This window comes from Chelonia mydas, chromosome 2, assembly GCF_015237465.2.
Source record: "Chelonia mydas isolate rCheMyd1 chromosome 2, rCheMyd1.pri.v2, whole genome shotgun sequence".
NCBI lineage: Eukaryota > Metazoa > Chordata > Testudines > Cheloniidae > Chelonia > Chelonia mydas.
In genome coordinates this window covers 249645768-249665930 of record NC_057850.1, presented here as the reverse complement: position 1 = coordinate 249665930, position 20163 = coordinate 249645768, and the positions used below count along the sequence as shown (strand labels likewise).

The window sequence follows — 20163 nt, the reverse complement described above, 5'->3', positions numbered from 1 at the left end:
TGTTCACATAACACATGCAAATGTTCACTAGAATCTCACCAAGCAAAAGATTACTTACAGAGAGTTCCAGCCAGTCGTGTCTTTTCGGTAGAAAATCCCAGCAGAAGTTGGTTGCTTTTGAAATTCACAACAAAGCAGCCCTTAGTGTATCCTATGGAGAAGCCCTGTGCCGATCTGTGTCCCTTGATCCTGTTCTCTGCCTCTGATGGGTCTCTGACAGCTGATTTTATCACAGTGTGCTGGGCTAAGTTGAGAGGATGAGCCAAATGGTTTATTTTTAGGGAATACGGAAGTTGCTGTTCCATCAGGCTGAGTCAATCAAGAGTTCCTGCAGCTATGGCGGGGGGAGTCTTGAGTTGTCGCTGGCGCTAACAGCTTGCAATGCCGATAGACTTATTCATTCAGCAGTGCCCCACTGTAATTCAGTAAAGGGATGTGTAAGCTTCCAAACATTGTGCATTGGAGAAGAGGCACTTTCCTGAGTCATTTTCAAGGGTCCTTGGGCCACGGCATTGGTACCTTGTGACTGTCACAAGATTTTTACTGTGTTAAAAGCTGGTAATGGCAACAAGTATTAATTAACACGAGCTGAGTCCTAATTAGCTTTTAAATGGATGTGTATTTTTTCTAGAACTCTTTGGTTTAGAAAAGAGAACAGCAAGAGGAGATATGGCAGAAGAACATAATATAAGGCCAGCTGGGCAGTCCACTACATTACATAATATCATGTGACAATGAGTTCCACTGATTAAAAAGCATTTCTTTTTATTTAGTTTATATTTTTTGCCTCTTATTTTTCCTTTCTTCTTCTTAGACTGTGGAGAAGGGTGCTACACATAAACAACAATAGCACCTATCATTAGCCTAGACAACAAGAGTGGACAGACTTCATACCTCAGAGCACAACTGATTACTAGGGAATTTTCCCCCCTTAGAAAATTGCACCTAGGTGTTCTGTGTGGGTTTCATGCTTTCTTTTGAACTGTTGGCCTGAGTGAAAAATACAGGAGCTAATCCTGTGCAGGTCTGAGTGCCTTCAAGTCTCAGTCCACCTTCAGATTATGCCTGTCAGCCAGATTCAGAGGTGATGTATAAGTTAGATCTTGCACTAGTTTAGTCCCTTTATATTCAGATTCCTTTTTGATTCCTTTAGATTCCTAGTTTCACCCATTCTGCTGATGTCTTAGAGGCATCTAAGTTGGTCTAACTTACCCGCTGAGGAATTGTAAGATGGTGTAGGCTTGCTCTAGAAGAGACTGTTCATATAATGTGGCCACTAGAAACATAGGTAGAAAGGCCACCACCAGCTAGAGATGAAGGACAAGTTTGGACGAGATAGAGGCTACGAAGGTCTTGCGCTTGAGACAGCAGATTGGAAATCAAGATGGCTGCCATTCCCAGCTCTGTCACAGATTTCCTGTATGGCATTGGGGAAGCCACTTCAATCCTATGGGCCTCAGTTCCCCAGACTTCTTTAGTCTTTCTTCACTATTTAGATGGTAAAGTCTTTGCGGCCATGACTGTGTTTGTACAGCACCTTGCACAGTGGGGCCCTGCTATCAGTAGGGGCCTGCAGGCACTAGCGTAACATAAATAAGGATAAGAATTCAGTGGGAATTGTAGCGAGGGCAGATTTTGGTCCCCAGCGGGCACCCTATTTTCCTTGTGGCAATGGCCAAATAGCTTGAGAATGCTACTTTTTCAATGCATGTTGCTCAATCCCTTTTTACAATCATTGGGTATCTCCGCCCTACAATACTGTATATTTCTCCTTTCCCATTGTGGTTCCTGGAGTGGCTCAAATCCTCACCACCCCCAGCGCCTTAAATACACAATTAGGCCACAACTTACTAGCCGCTTGCTGAGATCCAGGGGTTTGGGTTCAGACCTGTGTCTCACAAGAACAGCCCCCTCCAGGAACTGCTCTTTGGTTTCCCTCGATAGACTAGAATCAGGGAAGAAAGTTGAGATTACTCAGAACTGATTGAAATCCAACTACCTGAAGGAAAAAAAAAAAAAAAGCCCTGGAGAAACTATCGTGCAGACCACAGTCATTAATCTCCCATGTCAACAAGACATTGCACTCCATGCAAGGGGTGGTCTCTGAGTAAGGCACTATTATGCAGTAGTAGAGTCTCATATGAAATATCCCCACACGGGGTATCTCAAACACTGAGAGGGGAAAGGCCGGGGATCTGAGTAAGCATGCAATATACATTTCATTGATTACCAGCCAGGTTCTGACTCAGGAATGGAAATGGCAGGGCTTGTCATATGTTTACCAGCTCAGCTAACTAGATTATTCATAAGCTCTATCACAAGCAAGAGTCAGCAAACGGAGTGACAAGCTAGCTTGGGAACGCTGAGGACACACGGCAGAGCTGCAGCCTATTCATTTCGTACGGATGGGGAAGAGGAAAAGGCAGTGAGCATTGAAAAGGCACCAGGTCAAGGACAGAGCACAACAGGGTGCGGGTGGGGCGGCACCACATTGCCGGAGAAGACAGCAGCTGGTAGCAGCTTGGCTGAGATCCCATCTTAAGAGTGTCTACCAGTGGCAGCTTGTGACTTTTTTGACAGGTGGGGCACAAATCACCAAATTGTTAATTCAGTCCCTGCCCAATGCATAATTTAAGAGCTATTATTATACAATTAGTTTTAAATACATGGAAAAGAATCTAATATTCATCTGTTCCCTGAGAAAGAAGAAGAATTCCAAGTAAAATAAAAACAGTTTAAAAATCCAGAGATTTTCACATGGCTTTAAATACTGGATCAGCTTAAGTTAAAGTCGAATGTAAATTGATGTTTTTCAGCTAACTTCATATGGCTCTGCTTAGAGCATTTTCATGCATTCAAATAATAGACCACAATCACTAGGTGACTATAATATACCACCATCAATTTTAAAACGAAAAGTCACAATAGCACTTTAAACAACACACAACTTACAAAATTGCTGCTAAAAAAAAAAAAAAAGTGTTTATCCTCAATTGGCAAATCAGAACCTGAAAATCACGTGTTATTTATATAGACACAAACACTGTAACAAAAAGTCATTAATTCAAAACAAACAAGGCAGTTTGTTAACAGAATGGTTCTGAAACTGCTCATCTTTGAAGAGGACTCCAGCCTCATTCCTGAGACATCTAAATCAAAGTAGCTGCCAGAAGAGTTGGTGAGTCAGGGGGTTGGGCATAGCCCTTACCTGCCACTTGTCAGCTGCCTCCCAGCTGGTGAGATACAAAGCCAACAGGCAGCTCACTTAAGCAGAGAGCTGCAGGAAGTAGGGAGGTTCCTACAGGAGATCCTGGTCAGGGAATGCTAGGTAAAAAATCTGACTGGGATACCAGCTGTGTAGGCAGTGGCCAAAACCTCAGGGAAACCAGGGGGCAGGGCCTGGTTTACCTGCCTTGATTCCTACTGATCCATGCTTGTGTTTGAACAATGAGGGAATCATTGGGAAAAGAGAATGAAATACTGACAGTGATGGGAGCTTCATTAACAAAATGGCTGGGGAGTTGGCCTCCTGCCAGCTCAGATGAGAGTTGGGAAACTGAAGAAGAGGCAGGGTCTGCTGGGTTTAGGGAAGACCCTGTTACACTCTCCCTTGCTTCTTTGCCACAAGACAGCATTATATCTTAGCTAGGTAGCTGGATCCCCTATTTTAAAACACCTAGGTTCCTTGCTAACTGGGACACAGTGAGAGAGACAAACCACTGAAAGCCAGCTCTATTGGCTAGTTACAATAGACTTTGCATTCAGTTGTCTGTTGTCATGTTAGGAAAGTAATTGTGTTTGCTGGGACACATGCACAGCCCTACTTGTATAAAGGAGAGTCACAAATCCTTGCCCTTCTCATTTGATTAGCTGCCTGCATTCCAGGGCTCTGGCCAAGGTTTCTGTCCTGCTAAATTAGGGCCAGAGTTTGATACCCTTACTCATGACTAAATAGTACCTCACAGCATTAGTAGTCCCGTTGTATTCGTAGAGTAAGTGAGTTAAGGTATCACAATCTGGCCTTTATTAAGTACAGTGTCCCAGTCCATGTACAGCAACATTCAGCGCATATATTGACTTTCACTTGGAAGAGACCAATATGACTCAATCGACAAAAACCTCTGAAATTTTTGCACAATGGATCATCAGATCAGGCAACTTTATATGTATATGAAATGGCTTTTAAAAATACATATTTTCTTCAAGCAATAGAAATGATGCAAAAGTTTCCTTAACAGAAATGGTGCCAATCTTCAATCTATCCATCCACAAAGCTAATATTCAGACTGAAAAAGACTCATAAGGTCAGCATTGGTGCAAAAAAACAGGTTTATAAACCGAACCAGAAATGCAATAGAAATGTTTTCATGATTGCCTTTTGTTTCAACTGCATAAGAAAACAGCTTTTGTTTAAACAAAAGAGCAGAGTTTGCCTTCTTAACATTGAAGCATCCTGCATGAGAATCCAAGAGTGAAATTGACTAGAAACAGACCAGCTACCTTTGTAAAACTAACCAGTTTATCATGCTCCAAGGAAAGCGATGTGCACAGGGAAAACACAGGAAAAATGGTGAAAGGGACATGAGTTTTTCAAAATGATTTCTATTTTAATAACCTGTGCTATTACAAGTACCAGAAGTGTATTACATTTAAAGAGACATTTGTAATACAAGTAAGATTCTTTGCTTTTATCCTCAGCAGGTGTAAATTAATGTAACTCAACTGATTTCAGTGGAGTGCTGCTGAGGCACACCAGCTGGCCCATATCCTCCTCCTTCTTCTTTCTTCTTCCTCCTACCTTGGAGTCTAGGAGTCCTAGTCTAGACCAGGACCCCAATGTGCTAGGTGCTGACCTGTTAGAGCCCAGAGAAATCTCTTATTTTTCTCTCCTTTCCACTCCCCACACTTCAGCGCCTCATATCACAGTCACTATCCTCCTTGCTAAAGACGACTTGGCAACATCTTCAGAGCCCAGCAATATTGCTCCTTAATTTGCTGCAGAGTGACACAGTGCTCGCCTCCCTCAAGTTGGAGAACAGTTTGCTCAGTTCTGCCAGACAGCCAAGGGAGTAAGAGATGAGATATTCCCTCCTAAACAGCAACTACTTCCCTCAGGCCCCCCGCAATCCACTACTGAACAACAGAAATCTCTGCCAGGTGATTTGTAAAATTGCGAAGGTCCAGTCCAAGGATTTGGAGTACAGGGAAGAAACCACACTACCACTAGATGGCAGTGTAAGTGCTCACATCAGAGAGACTATCAGAAGGCCATGTGTCAGTATAATAATGCCTGCATCTGTAATTTTCACTCCATGCATCTGAAGAAGTGGGTTTTTTACCCACGAAGGCTTATGCCCAAATAAATCTGTTAGTCTTTAAGGTGCCACCGGATGTTTCTGTGGATACAGACTAACACGGCTGTCCCCTGATACTTGATCAGAAGGACAGGTACCTTAACAGAAATGCTTTCATAAGCTAACAAATATAAAAATAAAGTGATAAACTTTGGTAAACTAACAAATATAAAAATAAAGTGATTGTTGGATATTTTATGGTCTGTTCCTACTATACTGAGGATGTGTGAACCTTACGCCAGGGAAAAAAATATATAATCTAGCTATACACTCTCTCACTTTCTCTCTCTCTCTCTCTCCCCACTTTGAGTTTTGAAAAGTCCCTGTAGATACATTCTTAAATGAATACAAAATGGAGTGGAAAAGAGAAGAAATTATATATATATATTACAGTTGCTCTGAACATGCCTTAATTTGTAGTCACATCAGACACCAATTTAAGCTTTGTTGCACTGAACTGATGTCACATCCTACTTTGCCTTTCAGTTAACTCCCACCCAGCCCCCAAAATACCTGAATAATGTAAAAATACATATAAGTGTATTCTGTCCGTTAGAGGAGTGAAACGCACAGACACGCAAAAGCCAATGCATCGTGTGCCTCTGCTGACTGCTCTGTCTCTTCTTTCCAGTGGTCAAGTTCCACCGGGAGAAGATTTGAATTCTTAAATCTTCTTTAACCTAGATTGTTCCAGCTCCACACCTGCAGCGTAGTCTCCAGCGCATAGCCCACTTTAATTTTAAATGACACAAGCAACTGGCTTTCCATCATTTCCTTTAGGAGGCTATTCCATGATCCCGCAGACTTCACTGTTAGGAAATATTTCTTTACAGTCAGTCTAAATTTTCCATTGCTCTGTTTAATCCCATTACTCCTAATTATGCCCTTTTGAATCATTCTTCCTCCTTGGCACTTACTCCCTTCACTATACTCATGCTCCTAGAGCATTCACAACAGCCCTTGGAGTGCCTGGTTTCTGGCTAGTGATGGCAGGGTCATCTCATGATGCTGAGGTTTACTACATGATCTCGCCAAGTGCTAAATGCACTACTGGAGTCTAGGACAAAACTAAGAGATGGTCTGCAGAGTAATGCAACAACTGGTGCATTTGCTTTGTAATCTGCTCTGCCCCTGGTCCTTACCCCACCCCCCCATGATGCCTTTTGCGCATTTGGTATGTGTTTGTTTGCATGGGTGTGAATCTATTTGACAGTGAAATGCTGATCAGCGGAAACATCTCGAACATGCTATGAACATTTAAATCTCCCAGATGATTATGTACCAGATTCAGTGGCTAATTTAACTCGATGCAGCTCCAAACTATCCAATAGACTTTATCTTCCCCTGGATAGACTGCTGTATTTCACCAGTGTGTCTGCTCCTTAGTCTTGGCATGAGGCCCCCATTACAACCTACTGGTAATGTTGAAAGCATCCCCAGCTGAGGTATAGAAGTCAGACATGGATTGTTCAGTCACTGAGTGGAAGGCCCAGCAGTAACCAGCTTGTGCTCCACTACCCATGACCCGCAATAGACACAGACCATGGGAAGGCCCGCCTCAAGGGGTCTGACAGAGAGCAGCCTCATGGCTCCTGATTGGATCCCCATCCTATATACATCTAAGGGGCATTCCAGGAAGTGTCCAGGCAGCTGTGTGGATCTCCTGCAGCTGCCATGACCATTCCTGCATTCTGCTCTTGAATTCCTGGCTTGATTTGGACCTGAAACCTGACTCGGACTCTGATTCTTGATATCTACCACAGCCTGGAACTTGACTACAAACTTCTCTGCTACTCTCAGCCTCAGATTTGGCCCCACTCTAACTCTCGGTCCTGACTGCCCTTGTCAGGTTCTGAATAGTTTGCCCATACCACCCTAACCCGTGATTAAGGCCTACCCTGGGAGAGCATGGAGGCAGCTGGCCGTTCCCTGCCCAGCGTGCCCCAGAAGATACTGGAGATGCCTCAATGGTTGGCCACCCCCAGGAGGAGCTCCTCATGCTGCAGGACCAAGTGTCACAGCTCCCAATAGAGAACCAAGCTCTGTGCAGGCAATCCATCCAGTTCCATGATGAAAACATGGCACTGCAGGCCCCACTGGCACAGCACGCTACAGATAACCAGACACTATGAGAGCGGTGGCCTGGCTGCAGAACGAGAATGCTGCTCTCTGGGCACGCACTGCCGCTGCGTACCCAGACCCCGCCCAGAACATTTTAATAGGGACTGCCAAAAATTCAAGGGTTTATTAACCAATACCATCTGCTGTTTCTGCTCTGCCCCTGGTCCTACCCCACCACCAACCAAGCAAAAGTAGGACTCATTATTTGCTTCCTGATAGGAGAAGTATTGGACTGGGCCTAAGATAGATAGTGTATCATCATTCATCAGCCAGATGATGAGCTTTGTTCCTATACTTGGCATTGTAAAAAGAATGATGTAGCTAACTTTAATGGTATCCCAAAGATCTCAATACCTATTTAGCAAGGTCCGGTGATGATTCCCATCACCTTTCTGTTTAAAAAGCTGGTGGGAACCAGATACCTCCATGTTCTCCTGAGCTGCTTTTTTCCCCAAATAACTGTACTATTGAGTACATTCCTAAAGATGGTACAAAAGCAATGGCTAGGCTCTAATGAGATCACAGCATTGGGATCACTTACTATATACTATCTTAAGCCAATGATGACTGGGTCTGATTAATCACCTATGCAATGTCTGAAATGGAATCAAGCCAAGAGTGCTGTAGTTCAATCATAAGGTATGTACAAAATAAACCGCATAGCTCACTGAGTAGCATGGAAAAATTATTTCATCTTGAATGCAGTGCAAACCCAGCCAGGCTAAACATGGACTCATTTGATATCACCTATTTTTAACTATTAGCCTCAAGACTAACCAGCATAGAGAGAGTCAACATGATCCAGTGGACTGAGCACTGGCCTGCATTCCAACCCCTGCTCTCATGGACTCAGTGCGGTCATGAGCAAATCACTTAACAGTAATGTGCCTCAGTTTCCCAGTTTCTAAACTCGGACTATAATAATGTCTAACACTTTCAGGCTAAAAAAACCTCACTGTGACACACCTGTGCTAAGTCAATGAAATGATAGATTTACATTTGATTTGCTTTGAGTCACTTGCAGTATGTCTTACTTCCTAGATAATTTGCCCTCTTCTTTTGGCTCCTGGAGAGTGACTCTTTACTGGGTTCGTATCTCTCTAGGGAAGACAGACCCTCAAGCTACCTCTCCTTGCCATCCAAGCTGCCACTGATGCTGACAAGAATGACCTTGGTCAAACTGGGTTGATTTAACTTATATCAGTGGGTTTGCACAAGAGCTGGGGATGACCCCTCTTTTGTGATCGGCGCAATCAGAGACATGGCAGCAGAACAGCTGAGATCACCCAGGAACCAAAATAAATCAGAGACTCACAGCGCTTGCCCACAGCTGAGTCATAGGCTGTATCTGGCACTTTAGAGATGGGCGTCTTACTTTTCCCGGAGAGCTTCACTTCCTGTACGAGAATGAGAACAGTCTGAGCTGCTAGCTGAACAGTTACATGTCCATAAACAGATTTTAAGAACCTTGCTAGGCACTGGCATGTATGGAAGGCCATTAGACCATAGGGTATATTGTCCCATTGTGGTTCTGATAGACCCACTGCATATTACACTTTGGCGTGCCATCGTCAAGCCCAAATTGTTTTATAGTTAGGAGAGTGCACCAGCCCCAGAGAGCTGACAGTGTCTTGATTCCAGGCACTTCTAACCAGCACTAAGGATTCCACTCCATTGTTATAGCTTCACCTAAGTATGCGCCAGAGCCACTTAACCCCCAGGGTAACTCAGGTCACCAAATAAATCCCCGGTTTATTCTTAATTTTGGCCTCAGTTATGCCCCCCGTATTCACACAAAGTAATAAATCACTCCAGGAGTAGTCCCATTGGTTTCAATAGCATATATAGTGAGTAAGGTACTACTCCATGCAAGTAAAGAGATCAAAATCTGGCCCTTGGCGATTGTATCCCTTATTTTTTAGCCATTTCCAGAAAGGTTTCTTTGCCTATCAACCCGAAGTCCTGGGCAATGTTTTGCCAGCTTTTTTAAGATCACCTCATTGTCTCATCTTTCTGACCGAGGTAAGCCCATCCCTTTCTTTAACCTGTCCCTACAGTGTGTAGATTTCTCATGCCTGGAATTATCTTTGTTGTCCTTTGTTGCCTCCTCAGCCAGGGAATCCTCTCCTCCCTGTGGAATCGCGATCACTACAGCAGTGCTACATGCTGTTCCAGATGGGGTCTCAAAAGGGCCTCATCCAGCAGTACTATCTACCTTGATGCTAATGACTAGCAGTAGTATCTTGTTTGACTCCCTTCATCGGGCTTACGGGTTTGTGCTTCACCCCTACCCCCTCCTCCAAAGTGTCAAGGCACATTTACTCCCTTCTTCCAAGACTTTTTGATTTACAGTTGATTCCGTCACTGTCTCTGCTGCCAAGAGCTGTAGAAAACAGGGCAAGCAGCTCTCCTGTCTTTGTTGCTTGGTCTCAGAAAGAGTATGCACAACGAGATCCAGTACGGCCTCAATTCTGTGACTGTCATGGGGGTACTCTGAGTGCGTTTGTATGACTGTGTTTTCTGGAGCGTCCAAGGATTTTCAGTGTACTTAGTAGACGTTGGGGCACATGCCCCTTGTTCCTGGTAACAGCCCGTTTGAAATCACTGAGGCCTGGATGGCCTAGGCTGAGCTGTGTTTCAGGGTCAGAAGGATGCGTGTTTAGATTAGGAGGCTGTGGAGGAAGGGACTTTGTGCCACAGTGGATTTGTACACTCTGCAGAATAGGGTTCAAATTTCGTTTAAACTACAAGTGGAAATGAGTTTGTTCTCACCAGTGGCTGTTTTCTGGCTCTCCTCAGTGTTATTCACTGGTCACATGAATTGGTGCTAAAATCTAATAAATTTCCCTTTACACACACCACCAATTACTATTGAAGGGCCAGATTCTGCCACTATTACTCCCATGAAGTAGTACCCTACTCCAGAAGTAGTTCCATTGAACCCAGTGGGGCGGCTCATGGAGCACATAAGTACAGGTGGCAAAAACTGGTCCACAGGAAACATGGTGTGTGCTTGGGAAGCTGCTAGTGTGCTTGTTTCGCACAGCAAGCACTGTGAGTTATAAGAAAGATGGTGTAAGTGAACATGCAGAGAAGCCAGTGTTGCGTGCATTAGGCTCTGCTCTTTGTCTCCTAGCCACACCCGGGAGCAAGCCCTAGACCTATTTTTCTGAACATCTAGTCTCACACCAATATCTGTCCCTCCTGAAACCTGATCTCCTTTCCTCAGTTCCGCTCACCATTCTACAGTAGTGCTTCCCTATCCCATTGACAACCACTGGCATTTCATCACCTAGTTCAAAGGCAGCTGGGTTCTGTCCTGAATCCCAAAGGGAAATACATTTCTTGGGAGGTTTGGAAGAAGAAAGTTCACCAACCTTTCTGGCTGAATCCTTCCCCGTGGAGGTTGCAGCACTCCATTGTTGCTTCCTGCTATTGCTCTGGGATGACGAGAAGGACAATTCAGTCCAGGGTTTAGCCCCTTGGGTCAGAGGCTGGGTGGTTGTCACTATGGTGGACTCCATTTCACTCTCCCTAAAACTGCCACTGAAAGATGCTGTCTGCTGTGTAGCAAAAGGGAAAGCCGTAAGCCGTGAAGTGGGAGCAGCTTTACCGGTGTTGAAGCTGGTCTGAAGTCTCCTGGAGTTCATTGCCGTGCTATTGGTTTGATGGAAGGTGAGGTTTTCCATGGATTTGCTCCTCAACTGATCATTGACGTGGCCTTGAGGTGAGGCAAGTTTCCCCCAGGAGGCCTGTTGTAGAACATTTCTCACCATGATCTAAAAATTGCATCAAAATAGACTCACTCTACCTCCCACATAGCTCTCTCCATAGGGAGTGCACTGTGGTTGTAATACTCTACTCCCAGTCCTGATCCCCACCACCCACTCTCAACTTCATGTCTTCTGTCATGTTACTAGGCTTGGAACAGTGTTCCATCAATCATTCTCCTCCTGCCCTTCTGACTGCTCGTCCCTAGAAACCACTCCTTCCATAAACTCTAGTGACACTGATCTGCGCATGGCTCACCCTTTCCTGAACTGTGGTCCCATGTTTTGTCTTGTCTATGCTAGAGTGTAATTTTTTGTGGGAAGAACTGTCTTATTCTGCGTTCTGTAAAGTGCTGTGTTTGGACCACATTCTATTCCCTCTTCCACTGGTGTCAATCAAGAATGGCAGCACTGAAGTCAATCAAATTACAAAGCTATAAGGCTGATGTGAGAAGAGAATCAGACTCTATATCTACAGTACTGTTTAAATGCTTGATAATAACAATTAGTAAAATTAATTTCAGAATGTTTGTTTAATATTGAGTTCAAATACACTTTGCTTGCGTCCTAATGCAGAAATACCAGTGCATTGTGCTGACTGATGGGAGCAGGGAAGGGAAGCTCTTAGTTCTTGTTCCTTTTTAAGTTACTAAACAAATAAAGATACACACAGCTATAGGCCAAGTTGGTGTATTGGGTTAAGATGCTAGGCATCCATTTCTGCAAGCTGGTCTGCGTAGGCTAACCATTGCACCTGCACAGAGCCCCACAGATTTCAATGGAGTCTTCCTGCATGGATCAGCTTGCAAGATCAGCAACTAACCTCTTCAGACATGGGTTCAAATTTTGAATTTAGTCATGTGAAAATAGATTAGTTAAATATCTCTCTCTTCAATGGGAGTTGAATGTTTTCCCTGGTGTGGGTTTATTATTTGTATCCCTGGATCAGGGCCCCCCTGTGCTAGGTGCTGTACAAACACAGGTCAAAGGAGCTTGCAATCTAAGTATAAGATGAGACACAGTAGGTAGATACAGGCAGATGGAGGAGTGCAAGTCAACAATGAGACCGTACTCATCACAGCATGATAAGCAGCAGTCTAGCCAGTGGGAAATTCTGCTAATAGTTTTAGGATTCAGCAAGGTCCTAAAGCCTGTTATATATTAAATAAAAATCAACTGAATTTTATTAAAGGAAACTTTAAAAATGTTATAGATAGAGAATACTAGGGGCTGGTCTACACTAGAAAATTAGGTTGACTTAACTACATCACTTAAGACTGAAAAATTTCACTACTGGTGTGATATAATTAAGCCAATCTAAGCCCGGGGGTAGACACCACCAGATCACCAGAAGACTTCTTCCATCGACCTACCCATTGCTTTTTGGAGAGCATGATTTACTACAGTGACGCTACAGTAAGCATTTACACTAGAAACACGACAGTGTTGCAATTTTGCCGCTGGAGCATTTCGGGGTTAGACGTACCGAATGTGTCCTTTCCTGTGTCTGATTCTCTGTGGGCATACCAATGATGTGACTGAACTGAACCCTCGTGAGAAGGGCACTAGCCAGCTCCTATGAACTGCTTGATTTTCATTCATTAGGACAATACACTGTGTCAGCCTGTACTCTCTTCTATCCCTCATATACTAACCCGTTTGCCTGTAGCTCACCTTGCAGTTGTCTTGCTTTGATGAGGCACTTTCACAATCCAGTATGTTCTGATACCTACACAAAAGACAGAATGTGGCACATTACTTGCTTTCTATACACTGCATTGAATACATACATTTTTTTCTTGTACAGGAAATTCCCAGTTTTTCAAAGGTCTTGGTGGGGCAGAGGGGCTCTGAAACCTTTGAAACTCAGGTTTCATGAAAAACTAATTCTGGCTTTGATATGAATTTTGGATAAAGGGATGGGTCTGAATTTGAGATTGCGACTTCCTGGTGCCAAAAGTCAGAGCGGTGCATAGGGTTACAGGGATCCCCTGGGTCTGGTATTGACATAATAATTCCTCAAAGGGTATCATGTAAAGTCTCTACTGAAAGCTGGTGTCACACTGGTCATCACAATCGCTGTGAAATGTATGTGCAGATAATTCGTAAGGAGTCATGTATCTATATGTTCTTAAGGTCAGAGTTGGGGCTGGGTACCAAAAGGTGATAAACCAGTTTCTTTCAGTTGGGAGATGTTTATATATCTGCCTGGCTATATGTAAACTGAGTACTATATACTTCACAAGGAACACCTATTTAAAAGCTGAGCAAATGCTAACCATGAGATTGTGAAGTCTCCAGGGAAGAGTCTTTCCAGTAAAAACAAGCAGCAAGGGGTACCCTGTTTACAAGAGAACACAATGGATTGCTGGAACTATATCTGAGGGTGCAGAGGTACACCCAGGTATCCTTCATGTAGGGGACAAGCTGCCAGCTGGCTTATCTTATGAATGGATGATCACAGCTGGTCTGGCTGTTTAACCCCGTGAGAGAAACTTCGGGTGAGCTAACTTTTGTGAGACAGGAGGATGTCTTAAAGTTTAGGCTCTAGAAAGCAGGGTATGATTTTACTTTACATGTAAGCCTCTGGTTTCCGAATCTTTTGCATGCTACTTCTAGAATCTCTAGACTTTGTTAAACAAACTTTGACTTGTTTTCCCTGTAAATAAATCTAAGTGCTGTGAGTTGGGTGGTGTGGTCAGCTGGTAGACACTGTTCCTTTGGGAACAGCAGATCTGTGAATTCTGCGAGTGCCCAGCGGAACAGAGGCTGGACACTCGGGGGAGGGGGGGATGCTCGAAGGGCTTGGAGGTTGGAGTGTGCCTTACCTGCAGAGGGACAGTGGAACCTGCTTAGGCTCAGAAGGCAGTGCTTGTGTTACCTCTAGGCTGGTGGTGACAGGGAGCTGACCCCTGGCAGGCACAGACAAGGCTTCCTCACGCTAAGGGCAGGTGGTAGCAAGGTGCCTCACTACCCTGAGTACCCCAGGAAGCATCACAGGGATGACATGGAGATTTTGATATTTGAGGTACGGAGAAATGGGATTTCATAGGTTTTACAGGCAGGAGGAGCCACTGTGATCATCTAGTCTAACCTCATATATAACAGAGGCCAGACAGCTGAGTTGTGTTGCTGAGCAGTGTTGCTGCTGAGGTTGTGCTCCGAGTGGGCAAGTGTTATTGTAGGATTTATTTAATTTTGAAATAATAAACAGATGCCTCTCCAAGGCTCTAGCTGCCCTGGCATATTGTTGATAGAATCCCAACAGCATCATGGTGATCACTTTAATAGGACCTCGGCCCGCCAGTCACCTAGTAACCCTTCCTCTTTGTGGGAAGTGCATGGTTAACCCTCTACAAAAACCCTTTCCACCAAGGGGCTTTTCCAGTGTGCCTGGAAGGTCACCAAACTGGGCTATTTCAGATCAAGGCACGGAGCAAGTTCCAGAATCCCAGATTCCTCACAGAACATGCCCTGTTAGCTCCTGCCTCATGAGGGATACCCAGCTCGCATGCCCGCTGACCTTAGCTATAACAGTACGGCAGGGGAGAGAGGTAGGAGGCCCTCGTGTCCAGTTAGGGCTTGATAGGTTGTAACTGGCCCTGTTGGTTAGAGTCTGCTGCATATGAACTGTGTGTTTAAGAGTTTGTCAAGAACTCCCTGAGGGTGGACTGGAGGTTTTTTGCCGAAGTTAGTCCGGATCTCAATACGTCAATAATACAGAATGGTTAGTGGCATTTGGAAGTCAGCTGCTCACCTGGCCACTAATGCTGAGACAGAGTTTCTTCTTAGAGCCACTGCTCTGTGGGCTGACCTGCTCCCTGGAGAGCCAAAGGCAGCGTGAAAGGACTGAGGCTGCCTCGGCTTATCATCCTTTTCCATGCTCTCCGTACCTGCTCCAACTCTCTATCTGCTGGCAGCAAAGAAAAGAAGCAAAATCAATGCACTGTGAGTCTGGGGAAAGCCTTTGAAAGTCTCTCCAGTCCATTTATACCGTGCAGCAGTGTATATTGTGTGGGCCAAGCTCTATCTTCCATGACACCTCTGCAAACTCCTTACATCAGGGGGATTGAATGGGGGCAGCGGAATGTCGAACATGGGGCTCTGTAGATACTCTGGCATTTGATGGAGCCTGTAATGTTATCTAATTAAAATATAATTATGCAAACCATTGTTGCTACCACTGTAATATAATTGCAACGTATACAAAGTATAACACACGGCCAGAAAGGATTAAACAGCTTGCAGGCTAACTAACCCAAAGCCGACCTTTTAAGACATGTTAGAAAGTATGTGAATGGTAATTAGGCCATTCAATGTTAGATAGGCTAGAACCTTGAAATGCAAACCTATATTGTTAGAAATTAAAGGTGATACTAATTGTGTGTTTACTTATTAATCTTGTTAAATGTTAGCCATCTAAACAGAGAGTTCCTGTCTGTCTCTATAGCTATTGATTCAGAGATCAAAAGGGAATATTAACATTTAGATGATTTATCTTGGGTGAAATAATGTCATTGTCTATATGTCTCTTTGAAGTTTGTGATAGACTGCTTAATGGATAAATTATCTTATGTTAATACATGTAGTTAATTACCGGTGAGGTTTAGAAAACAGAAGGTTACATAAAAAGCTGCTTGTTGAGCTAGGACTGTGTGGTCTAGCAAAACTGTAAAAGAGATCCTTGGGTCCCAATCCTGTCATCTCAGATCTGCTTAAGGTTTCACGCAGGGGAAGCCTAAACTATAAGGATTGAGATCCCAGTCTTAAGATCGAACACCCTGAATATGATATTGGACATTGGACTATAACCTATGGACTAAATTCTAAAAGAACTCTTTACAACTACAAAGCTCACCATCTCTGCTATGAATCTGAACCTCAAGAACTGAACTCATGTCTGAATGTATATTGATCCTTTAACCATGCTCTCTCTCTTTTCTTTTTTAATAAATTTTAGTTTAGTTCATAAGAATTGGCTGTAAGTGTGTATTTGGGTAAGATCTGGAATATTCATTAATCTGGTTTAATGTGTCCGATCCTTTGGGATTGGTAGAACATTTTTCTATGATGAATAAGATTTTCATTAATCCTCATCATATCTGACTTGGGTAACTAGGTGGAGGCCTAAGGGTCGGTTACTTTAAGGGAACTGTGTTGTTGACTTCTGGGTAACCAGTGCGGTAATAAAGAATCTGTTTAATGCTGGTTTGGTAAATCTAAGTATTGGACTATCCACCAGTTTTTGGGGATTGTCTGCCCCATTCTTTGCAGTTCACCCTAATTGAGCGGCCTCAGCTGGCTCCCCCCGGGACCTCAGTCACAGGGCAGAAACATCATAGGAAAGATCTAGCGCTTTCTGATACTACCACGGTATGTGCAGCTTGTGATGGGGACCATCTTGTTAGACCCAGTCTACTAGTGGTCAGAGCACTGGCTAGCCATAGTTGGCAGTAGTGCTCAGTGGTTCAAGTCCAGGGAGTTGATGGTAGGGGAACCTGGGCCCTCTCACTCCTGCAGGTTCCAACCCAGGGCCTGGGGGCAGGCAGTTCAGGTATGTGACCTGGGATAAGGTATCACCCAGCCTACTACCATCTCTTGGCCTCTCCTGAGGCCCGCTGCAGGCCTGGCTTACAGCATCCCCCCAGGAGAGGGTTAAGAGATTCCCTTCCCCACTCATGAGCAGCTATTCCACTGTCTCTTCTGCAGTGGCTAGCGGCTTTGAGTGGAGGGCGGTGCAGAGCTCCTTGCTTGCATGACCACTCTGACTGAGTGTGCTGCGCCTTTTAAACCCACCTCTAGTGAGAGCACTCCCACCAGGCACGGCTGGGTGGAGCTTCCTGTGACCAGATCTGCTCCTTAACCCCCTGTTCCCCAGAGTGGGGTTTGTACACCCCATCACAGGCTTACAGTTCTGATTCAGGAAAGCAGGTCAGCATGACTTAAGCACGTGCTTCAAGTTAATTCCGCCTGCTTAAATTCTGCCTTGGTGAAGGATGATTTTCTGAACTGGGGCCTCAGTGCACAGCCTGACGGTGGCTATAGATGCATGGAAATGAGGAGGAAAATACAAAAGTTCCTTTGCCCAGCTTGGCTATGCACCCCGAAGTGTGAATCCTCATCCAACCCCTGGTGTTTAGAGTTGCTAGAAACAGCTACACTTTAAATCAGATTAAAGGGAGCAGGGAAAGAGGGAATTGACAGAGAAGGGAGAGAGCTGGCAAAGCCTGGGATATTGTGCATACTCTGTCCAGGCTGCCTGCTTGTAAATTACAAAGTAAATTACAGGGAGAAAGTAAAAATAACTCACCCTGGAGTTTTCTCCACCAGAAGACATTTGGGTTGAAATTCTGGCCCTGGCCCGATTGAAGTCGGTGGCAAAACTCCATTGACTTCAGTGGAACCAGGATTTTCCCCTTTAGGTCTGTCTCTCTTGAAACCATGTGGGAAAGGTTTTTCAAATTTTGGGAAATGCTACTAATAAAAAATATAGTATTTGTACACTACCTACTAGTGTGCTAGGCACGGCAAGGGCTAGAGGCAACATTGATTAAACTAGGACAGTGCTCGCTTTTTTCATTCTTTGCGACATTAACTTTTAAAAAGTAAAATCCAGCTCAAAGGTGCTCTTTACGTCAAATTTAAGTCTGATGCAGGAGCTAGGTCTTTTCAGTCTCTCGCTACTGGAACCCTATTGGATCTTCATGTCCATCCCTCTGCCAGAGTAGGGTAGAGAGCCCCTAATGAAGACATACCAGAGACAGAGAGTTCTTTATCATTACAAAAATAAACTACTTTAATGGAAGTTTTGTGTCTGTATCTGAGGGCACAATTTGGTCTAGTACCAATGGATCCTTTAGTCCCAGTGTTATGTGAACTTCCAACTTCCTCTCCTTAACTGAGGTGGTAAATGGAGGAGGTGACATTTAGCATTTGTATGCCTCTGCTGCCATAAATATGTCTGTCTAGTTTAATGTCTGTTAACTAGATATGGCTGTATTCAAGCCCCAAGAATAAGTAGCAAAAGTATCAGGCACTGGTCTATAGATCATTAAACTGATATTTCAATATGTACTGAACCTTCTGGGCCCTGGTTTTTGAATGGGTCCTCTGGACATTGCTCTCACAGAAACAATAACTGGCTGCAGTTTGTGTGTAAGTTATTTATTTACAATGAAAATTCACAATACGAGACTGTGGAGAAACTGAAACCATTCCTACATTAGATTTTCACGTTAAAACTCCCCACTTTGTTTGCAAACTGTATTTCAGTAGCCATTTGCATTCTACAAAAGAATAGCCTGGCCAAGATTTTCGAAAGAAACTAGTGATTTTGGGTGCCCAACTGAAGACACGTTAAAGGACCTGATTTTGGTGGTGCAGCACTTTCTGAAAATCTGTCCCCTTCAAGGCCCCTCAAACTGGGTCCCCAAGGACTGGGGCACCCAAAGCACTAGTCACTTTTGAAACCTTTGGCCACGACATTTTCCGTTTCACAGGCAAGGATGTTTCAGTTAAAAATCATAGACGTTAGAGAAGGAAAAGACTTAACAGATCATCTAGTCCCATCTGCTGTGGGCCAGTCTGGGGTTAGGCCATACTGTATACTGTTGCAGTGCATTATGTCTAGTTTTAAATGACTCACAGTGTTGGTCCTTTAGAAGATTATTCTACAGCCGGATCCCACCATTAGGGACATGTTTCCTGAGATTCAGCTGATATTTCCCTTTTCTTAATTTCAACCCATTACTCCTACTTTACTTACCTTTCTAGAACACCCTAAACATTTCCCATATGAGCAATGCAGCCCCGCAGCTGACAAGAGTACACAGTAATTTCTAGGCTGAGTGCATTCAGCTTTCTGCAGTCCATCACAGCACAGAATAATAGTTCTCGGGAGAATTCAGAGTTAAGTCACTTACGTGCTAGAATGCTGGTCTGACCCCGGGATATGACTCTGCCATATAATTTGTTCCTTGATGTTCCTTGCTACCATGCAGCTGATTCCTTATTCCCGTCCACGCGCTTTGGTGCTAGGAACTTAGGTGGGCAAAGTCCCCCAGCAGGACTCCAATTAAATATTAAAAGTAAGTGGTGAGAACAGGGTCACCACGACTCGGAGAGCTGGCATCAAAGAGCAGAGGAGGATGGCTCCCACCAGTCCTTGTGAGGCTGTTTCCCCCTCAGAAAGTCTTTTACTTAGAAAAATACTGGGGCTAATCCAGATTTCAGAAGAGCTGGTGGGAACATTTTCACCAAAACGTGCTGTCTTGTTAAAGCGTTTTGCAGCCATGTATCAGTCTGAGCATCAGAGCCATACACTCAGCCACTCTAGAGGCTGGTGGCTAGGGTACACGTCATGTACCGAATTGCATACGGAGGAGAGGTGGCTTACTATTGGAGGAACAAGAGCACCGAGAACAGGCTGATCCAGAGGGTGACAGATGTTTGCTCTGCCATACAAAGCAAAGAAAGAGTCTTAAAAAGATTATGAGGAGGGAATAAACCGCTGGCCATTGTTTACAGTAGCAACTTAAGGATCCACTCGGGATCAGAGCCTCTATAGTGCTCTGTGTTATATATAGACATAGTAAGGACTGGTATAGAGGACAAAGTTGGGGTTCACGCCCTGTGCGATGTAATTAAGCCGACCTGTGCCCCAGGATAGACACCGCTCGGTTGACGGTAGAATTCCTCAGAGAGGTGGATTTACTACAGTGACGGAAGAACCCCTTCCTGCCATCATGGAGTAATCGCCCTCTCCACAGCAACGCCCAGTTGCCGCACTGTAGCTTTACTGCTGTCGTGTATCTAGTGTACACATCCCCTACGAGATAGTTCCTGCCCAGAAGAGCTTGCAGTCTAGGCAAGACAGATGGATTGTGGGAAAAAAGGAAGAAATATTATCCCCATTTTAC

General features: G+C 44.3%; 1 protein-coding gene across 3 annotated transcripts in view; it reads right to left on the bottom strand.

The window, feature by feature from the left end:
* The window catches only part of XIRP1 (xin actin binding repeat containing 1), a 46764-nt gene extending 27396 nt beyond the window's left edge, over window positions 1-19368 (bottom strand). Inside the window, exons 1-4 of one of the 3 annotated variants that reach the window (XM_043541611.1) lie at window positions 19168-19368; window positions 12920-12974; window positions 10853-11254; window positions 8791-8872 (exon numbers count right to left, since the gene is read on the bottom strand). In XM_043541611.1, the coding sequence (XP_043397546.1) occupies window positions 8791-8872; window positions 10853-11254; window positions 12920-12974; window positions 19168-19241 (613 nt within the window). In that variant the 5' untranslated portion in view covers window positions 19242-19368. Of the gene's footprint in view, window positions 1-58; window positions 326-8790; window positions 8873-10852; window positions 11255-12919; window positions 12975-19167 lie in introns of those variants that run through there. The other 2 variants (XM_037891157.2, XM_037891158.2) reach the window with 2 other exon arrangements.
* Window positions 19369-20163: the final 795 nt, after the last annotated feature.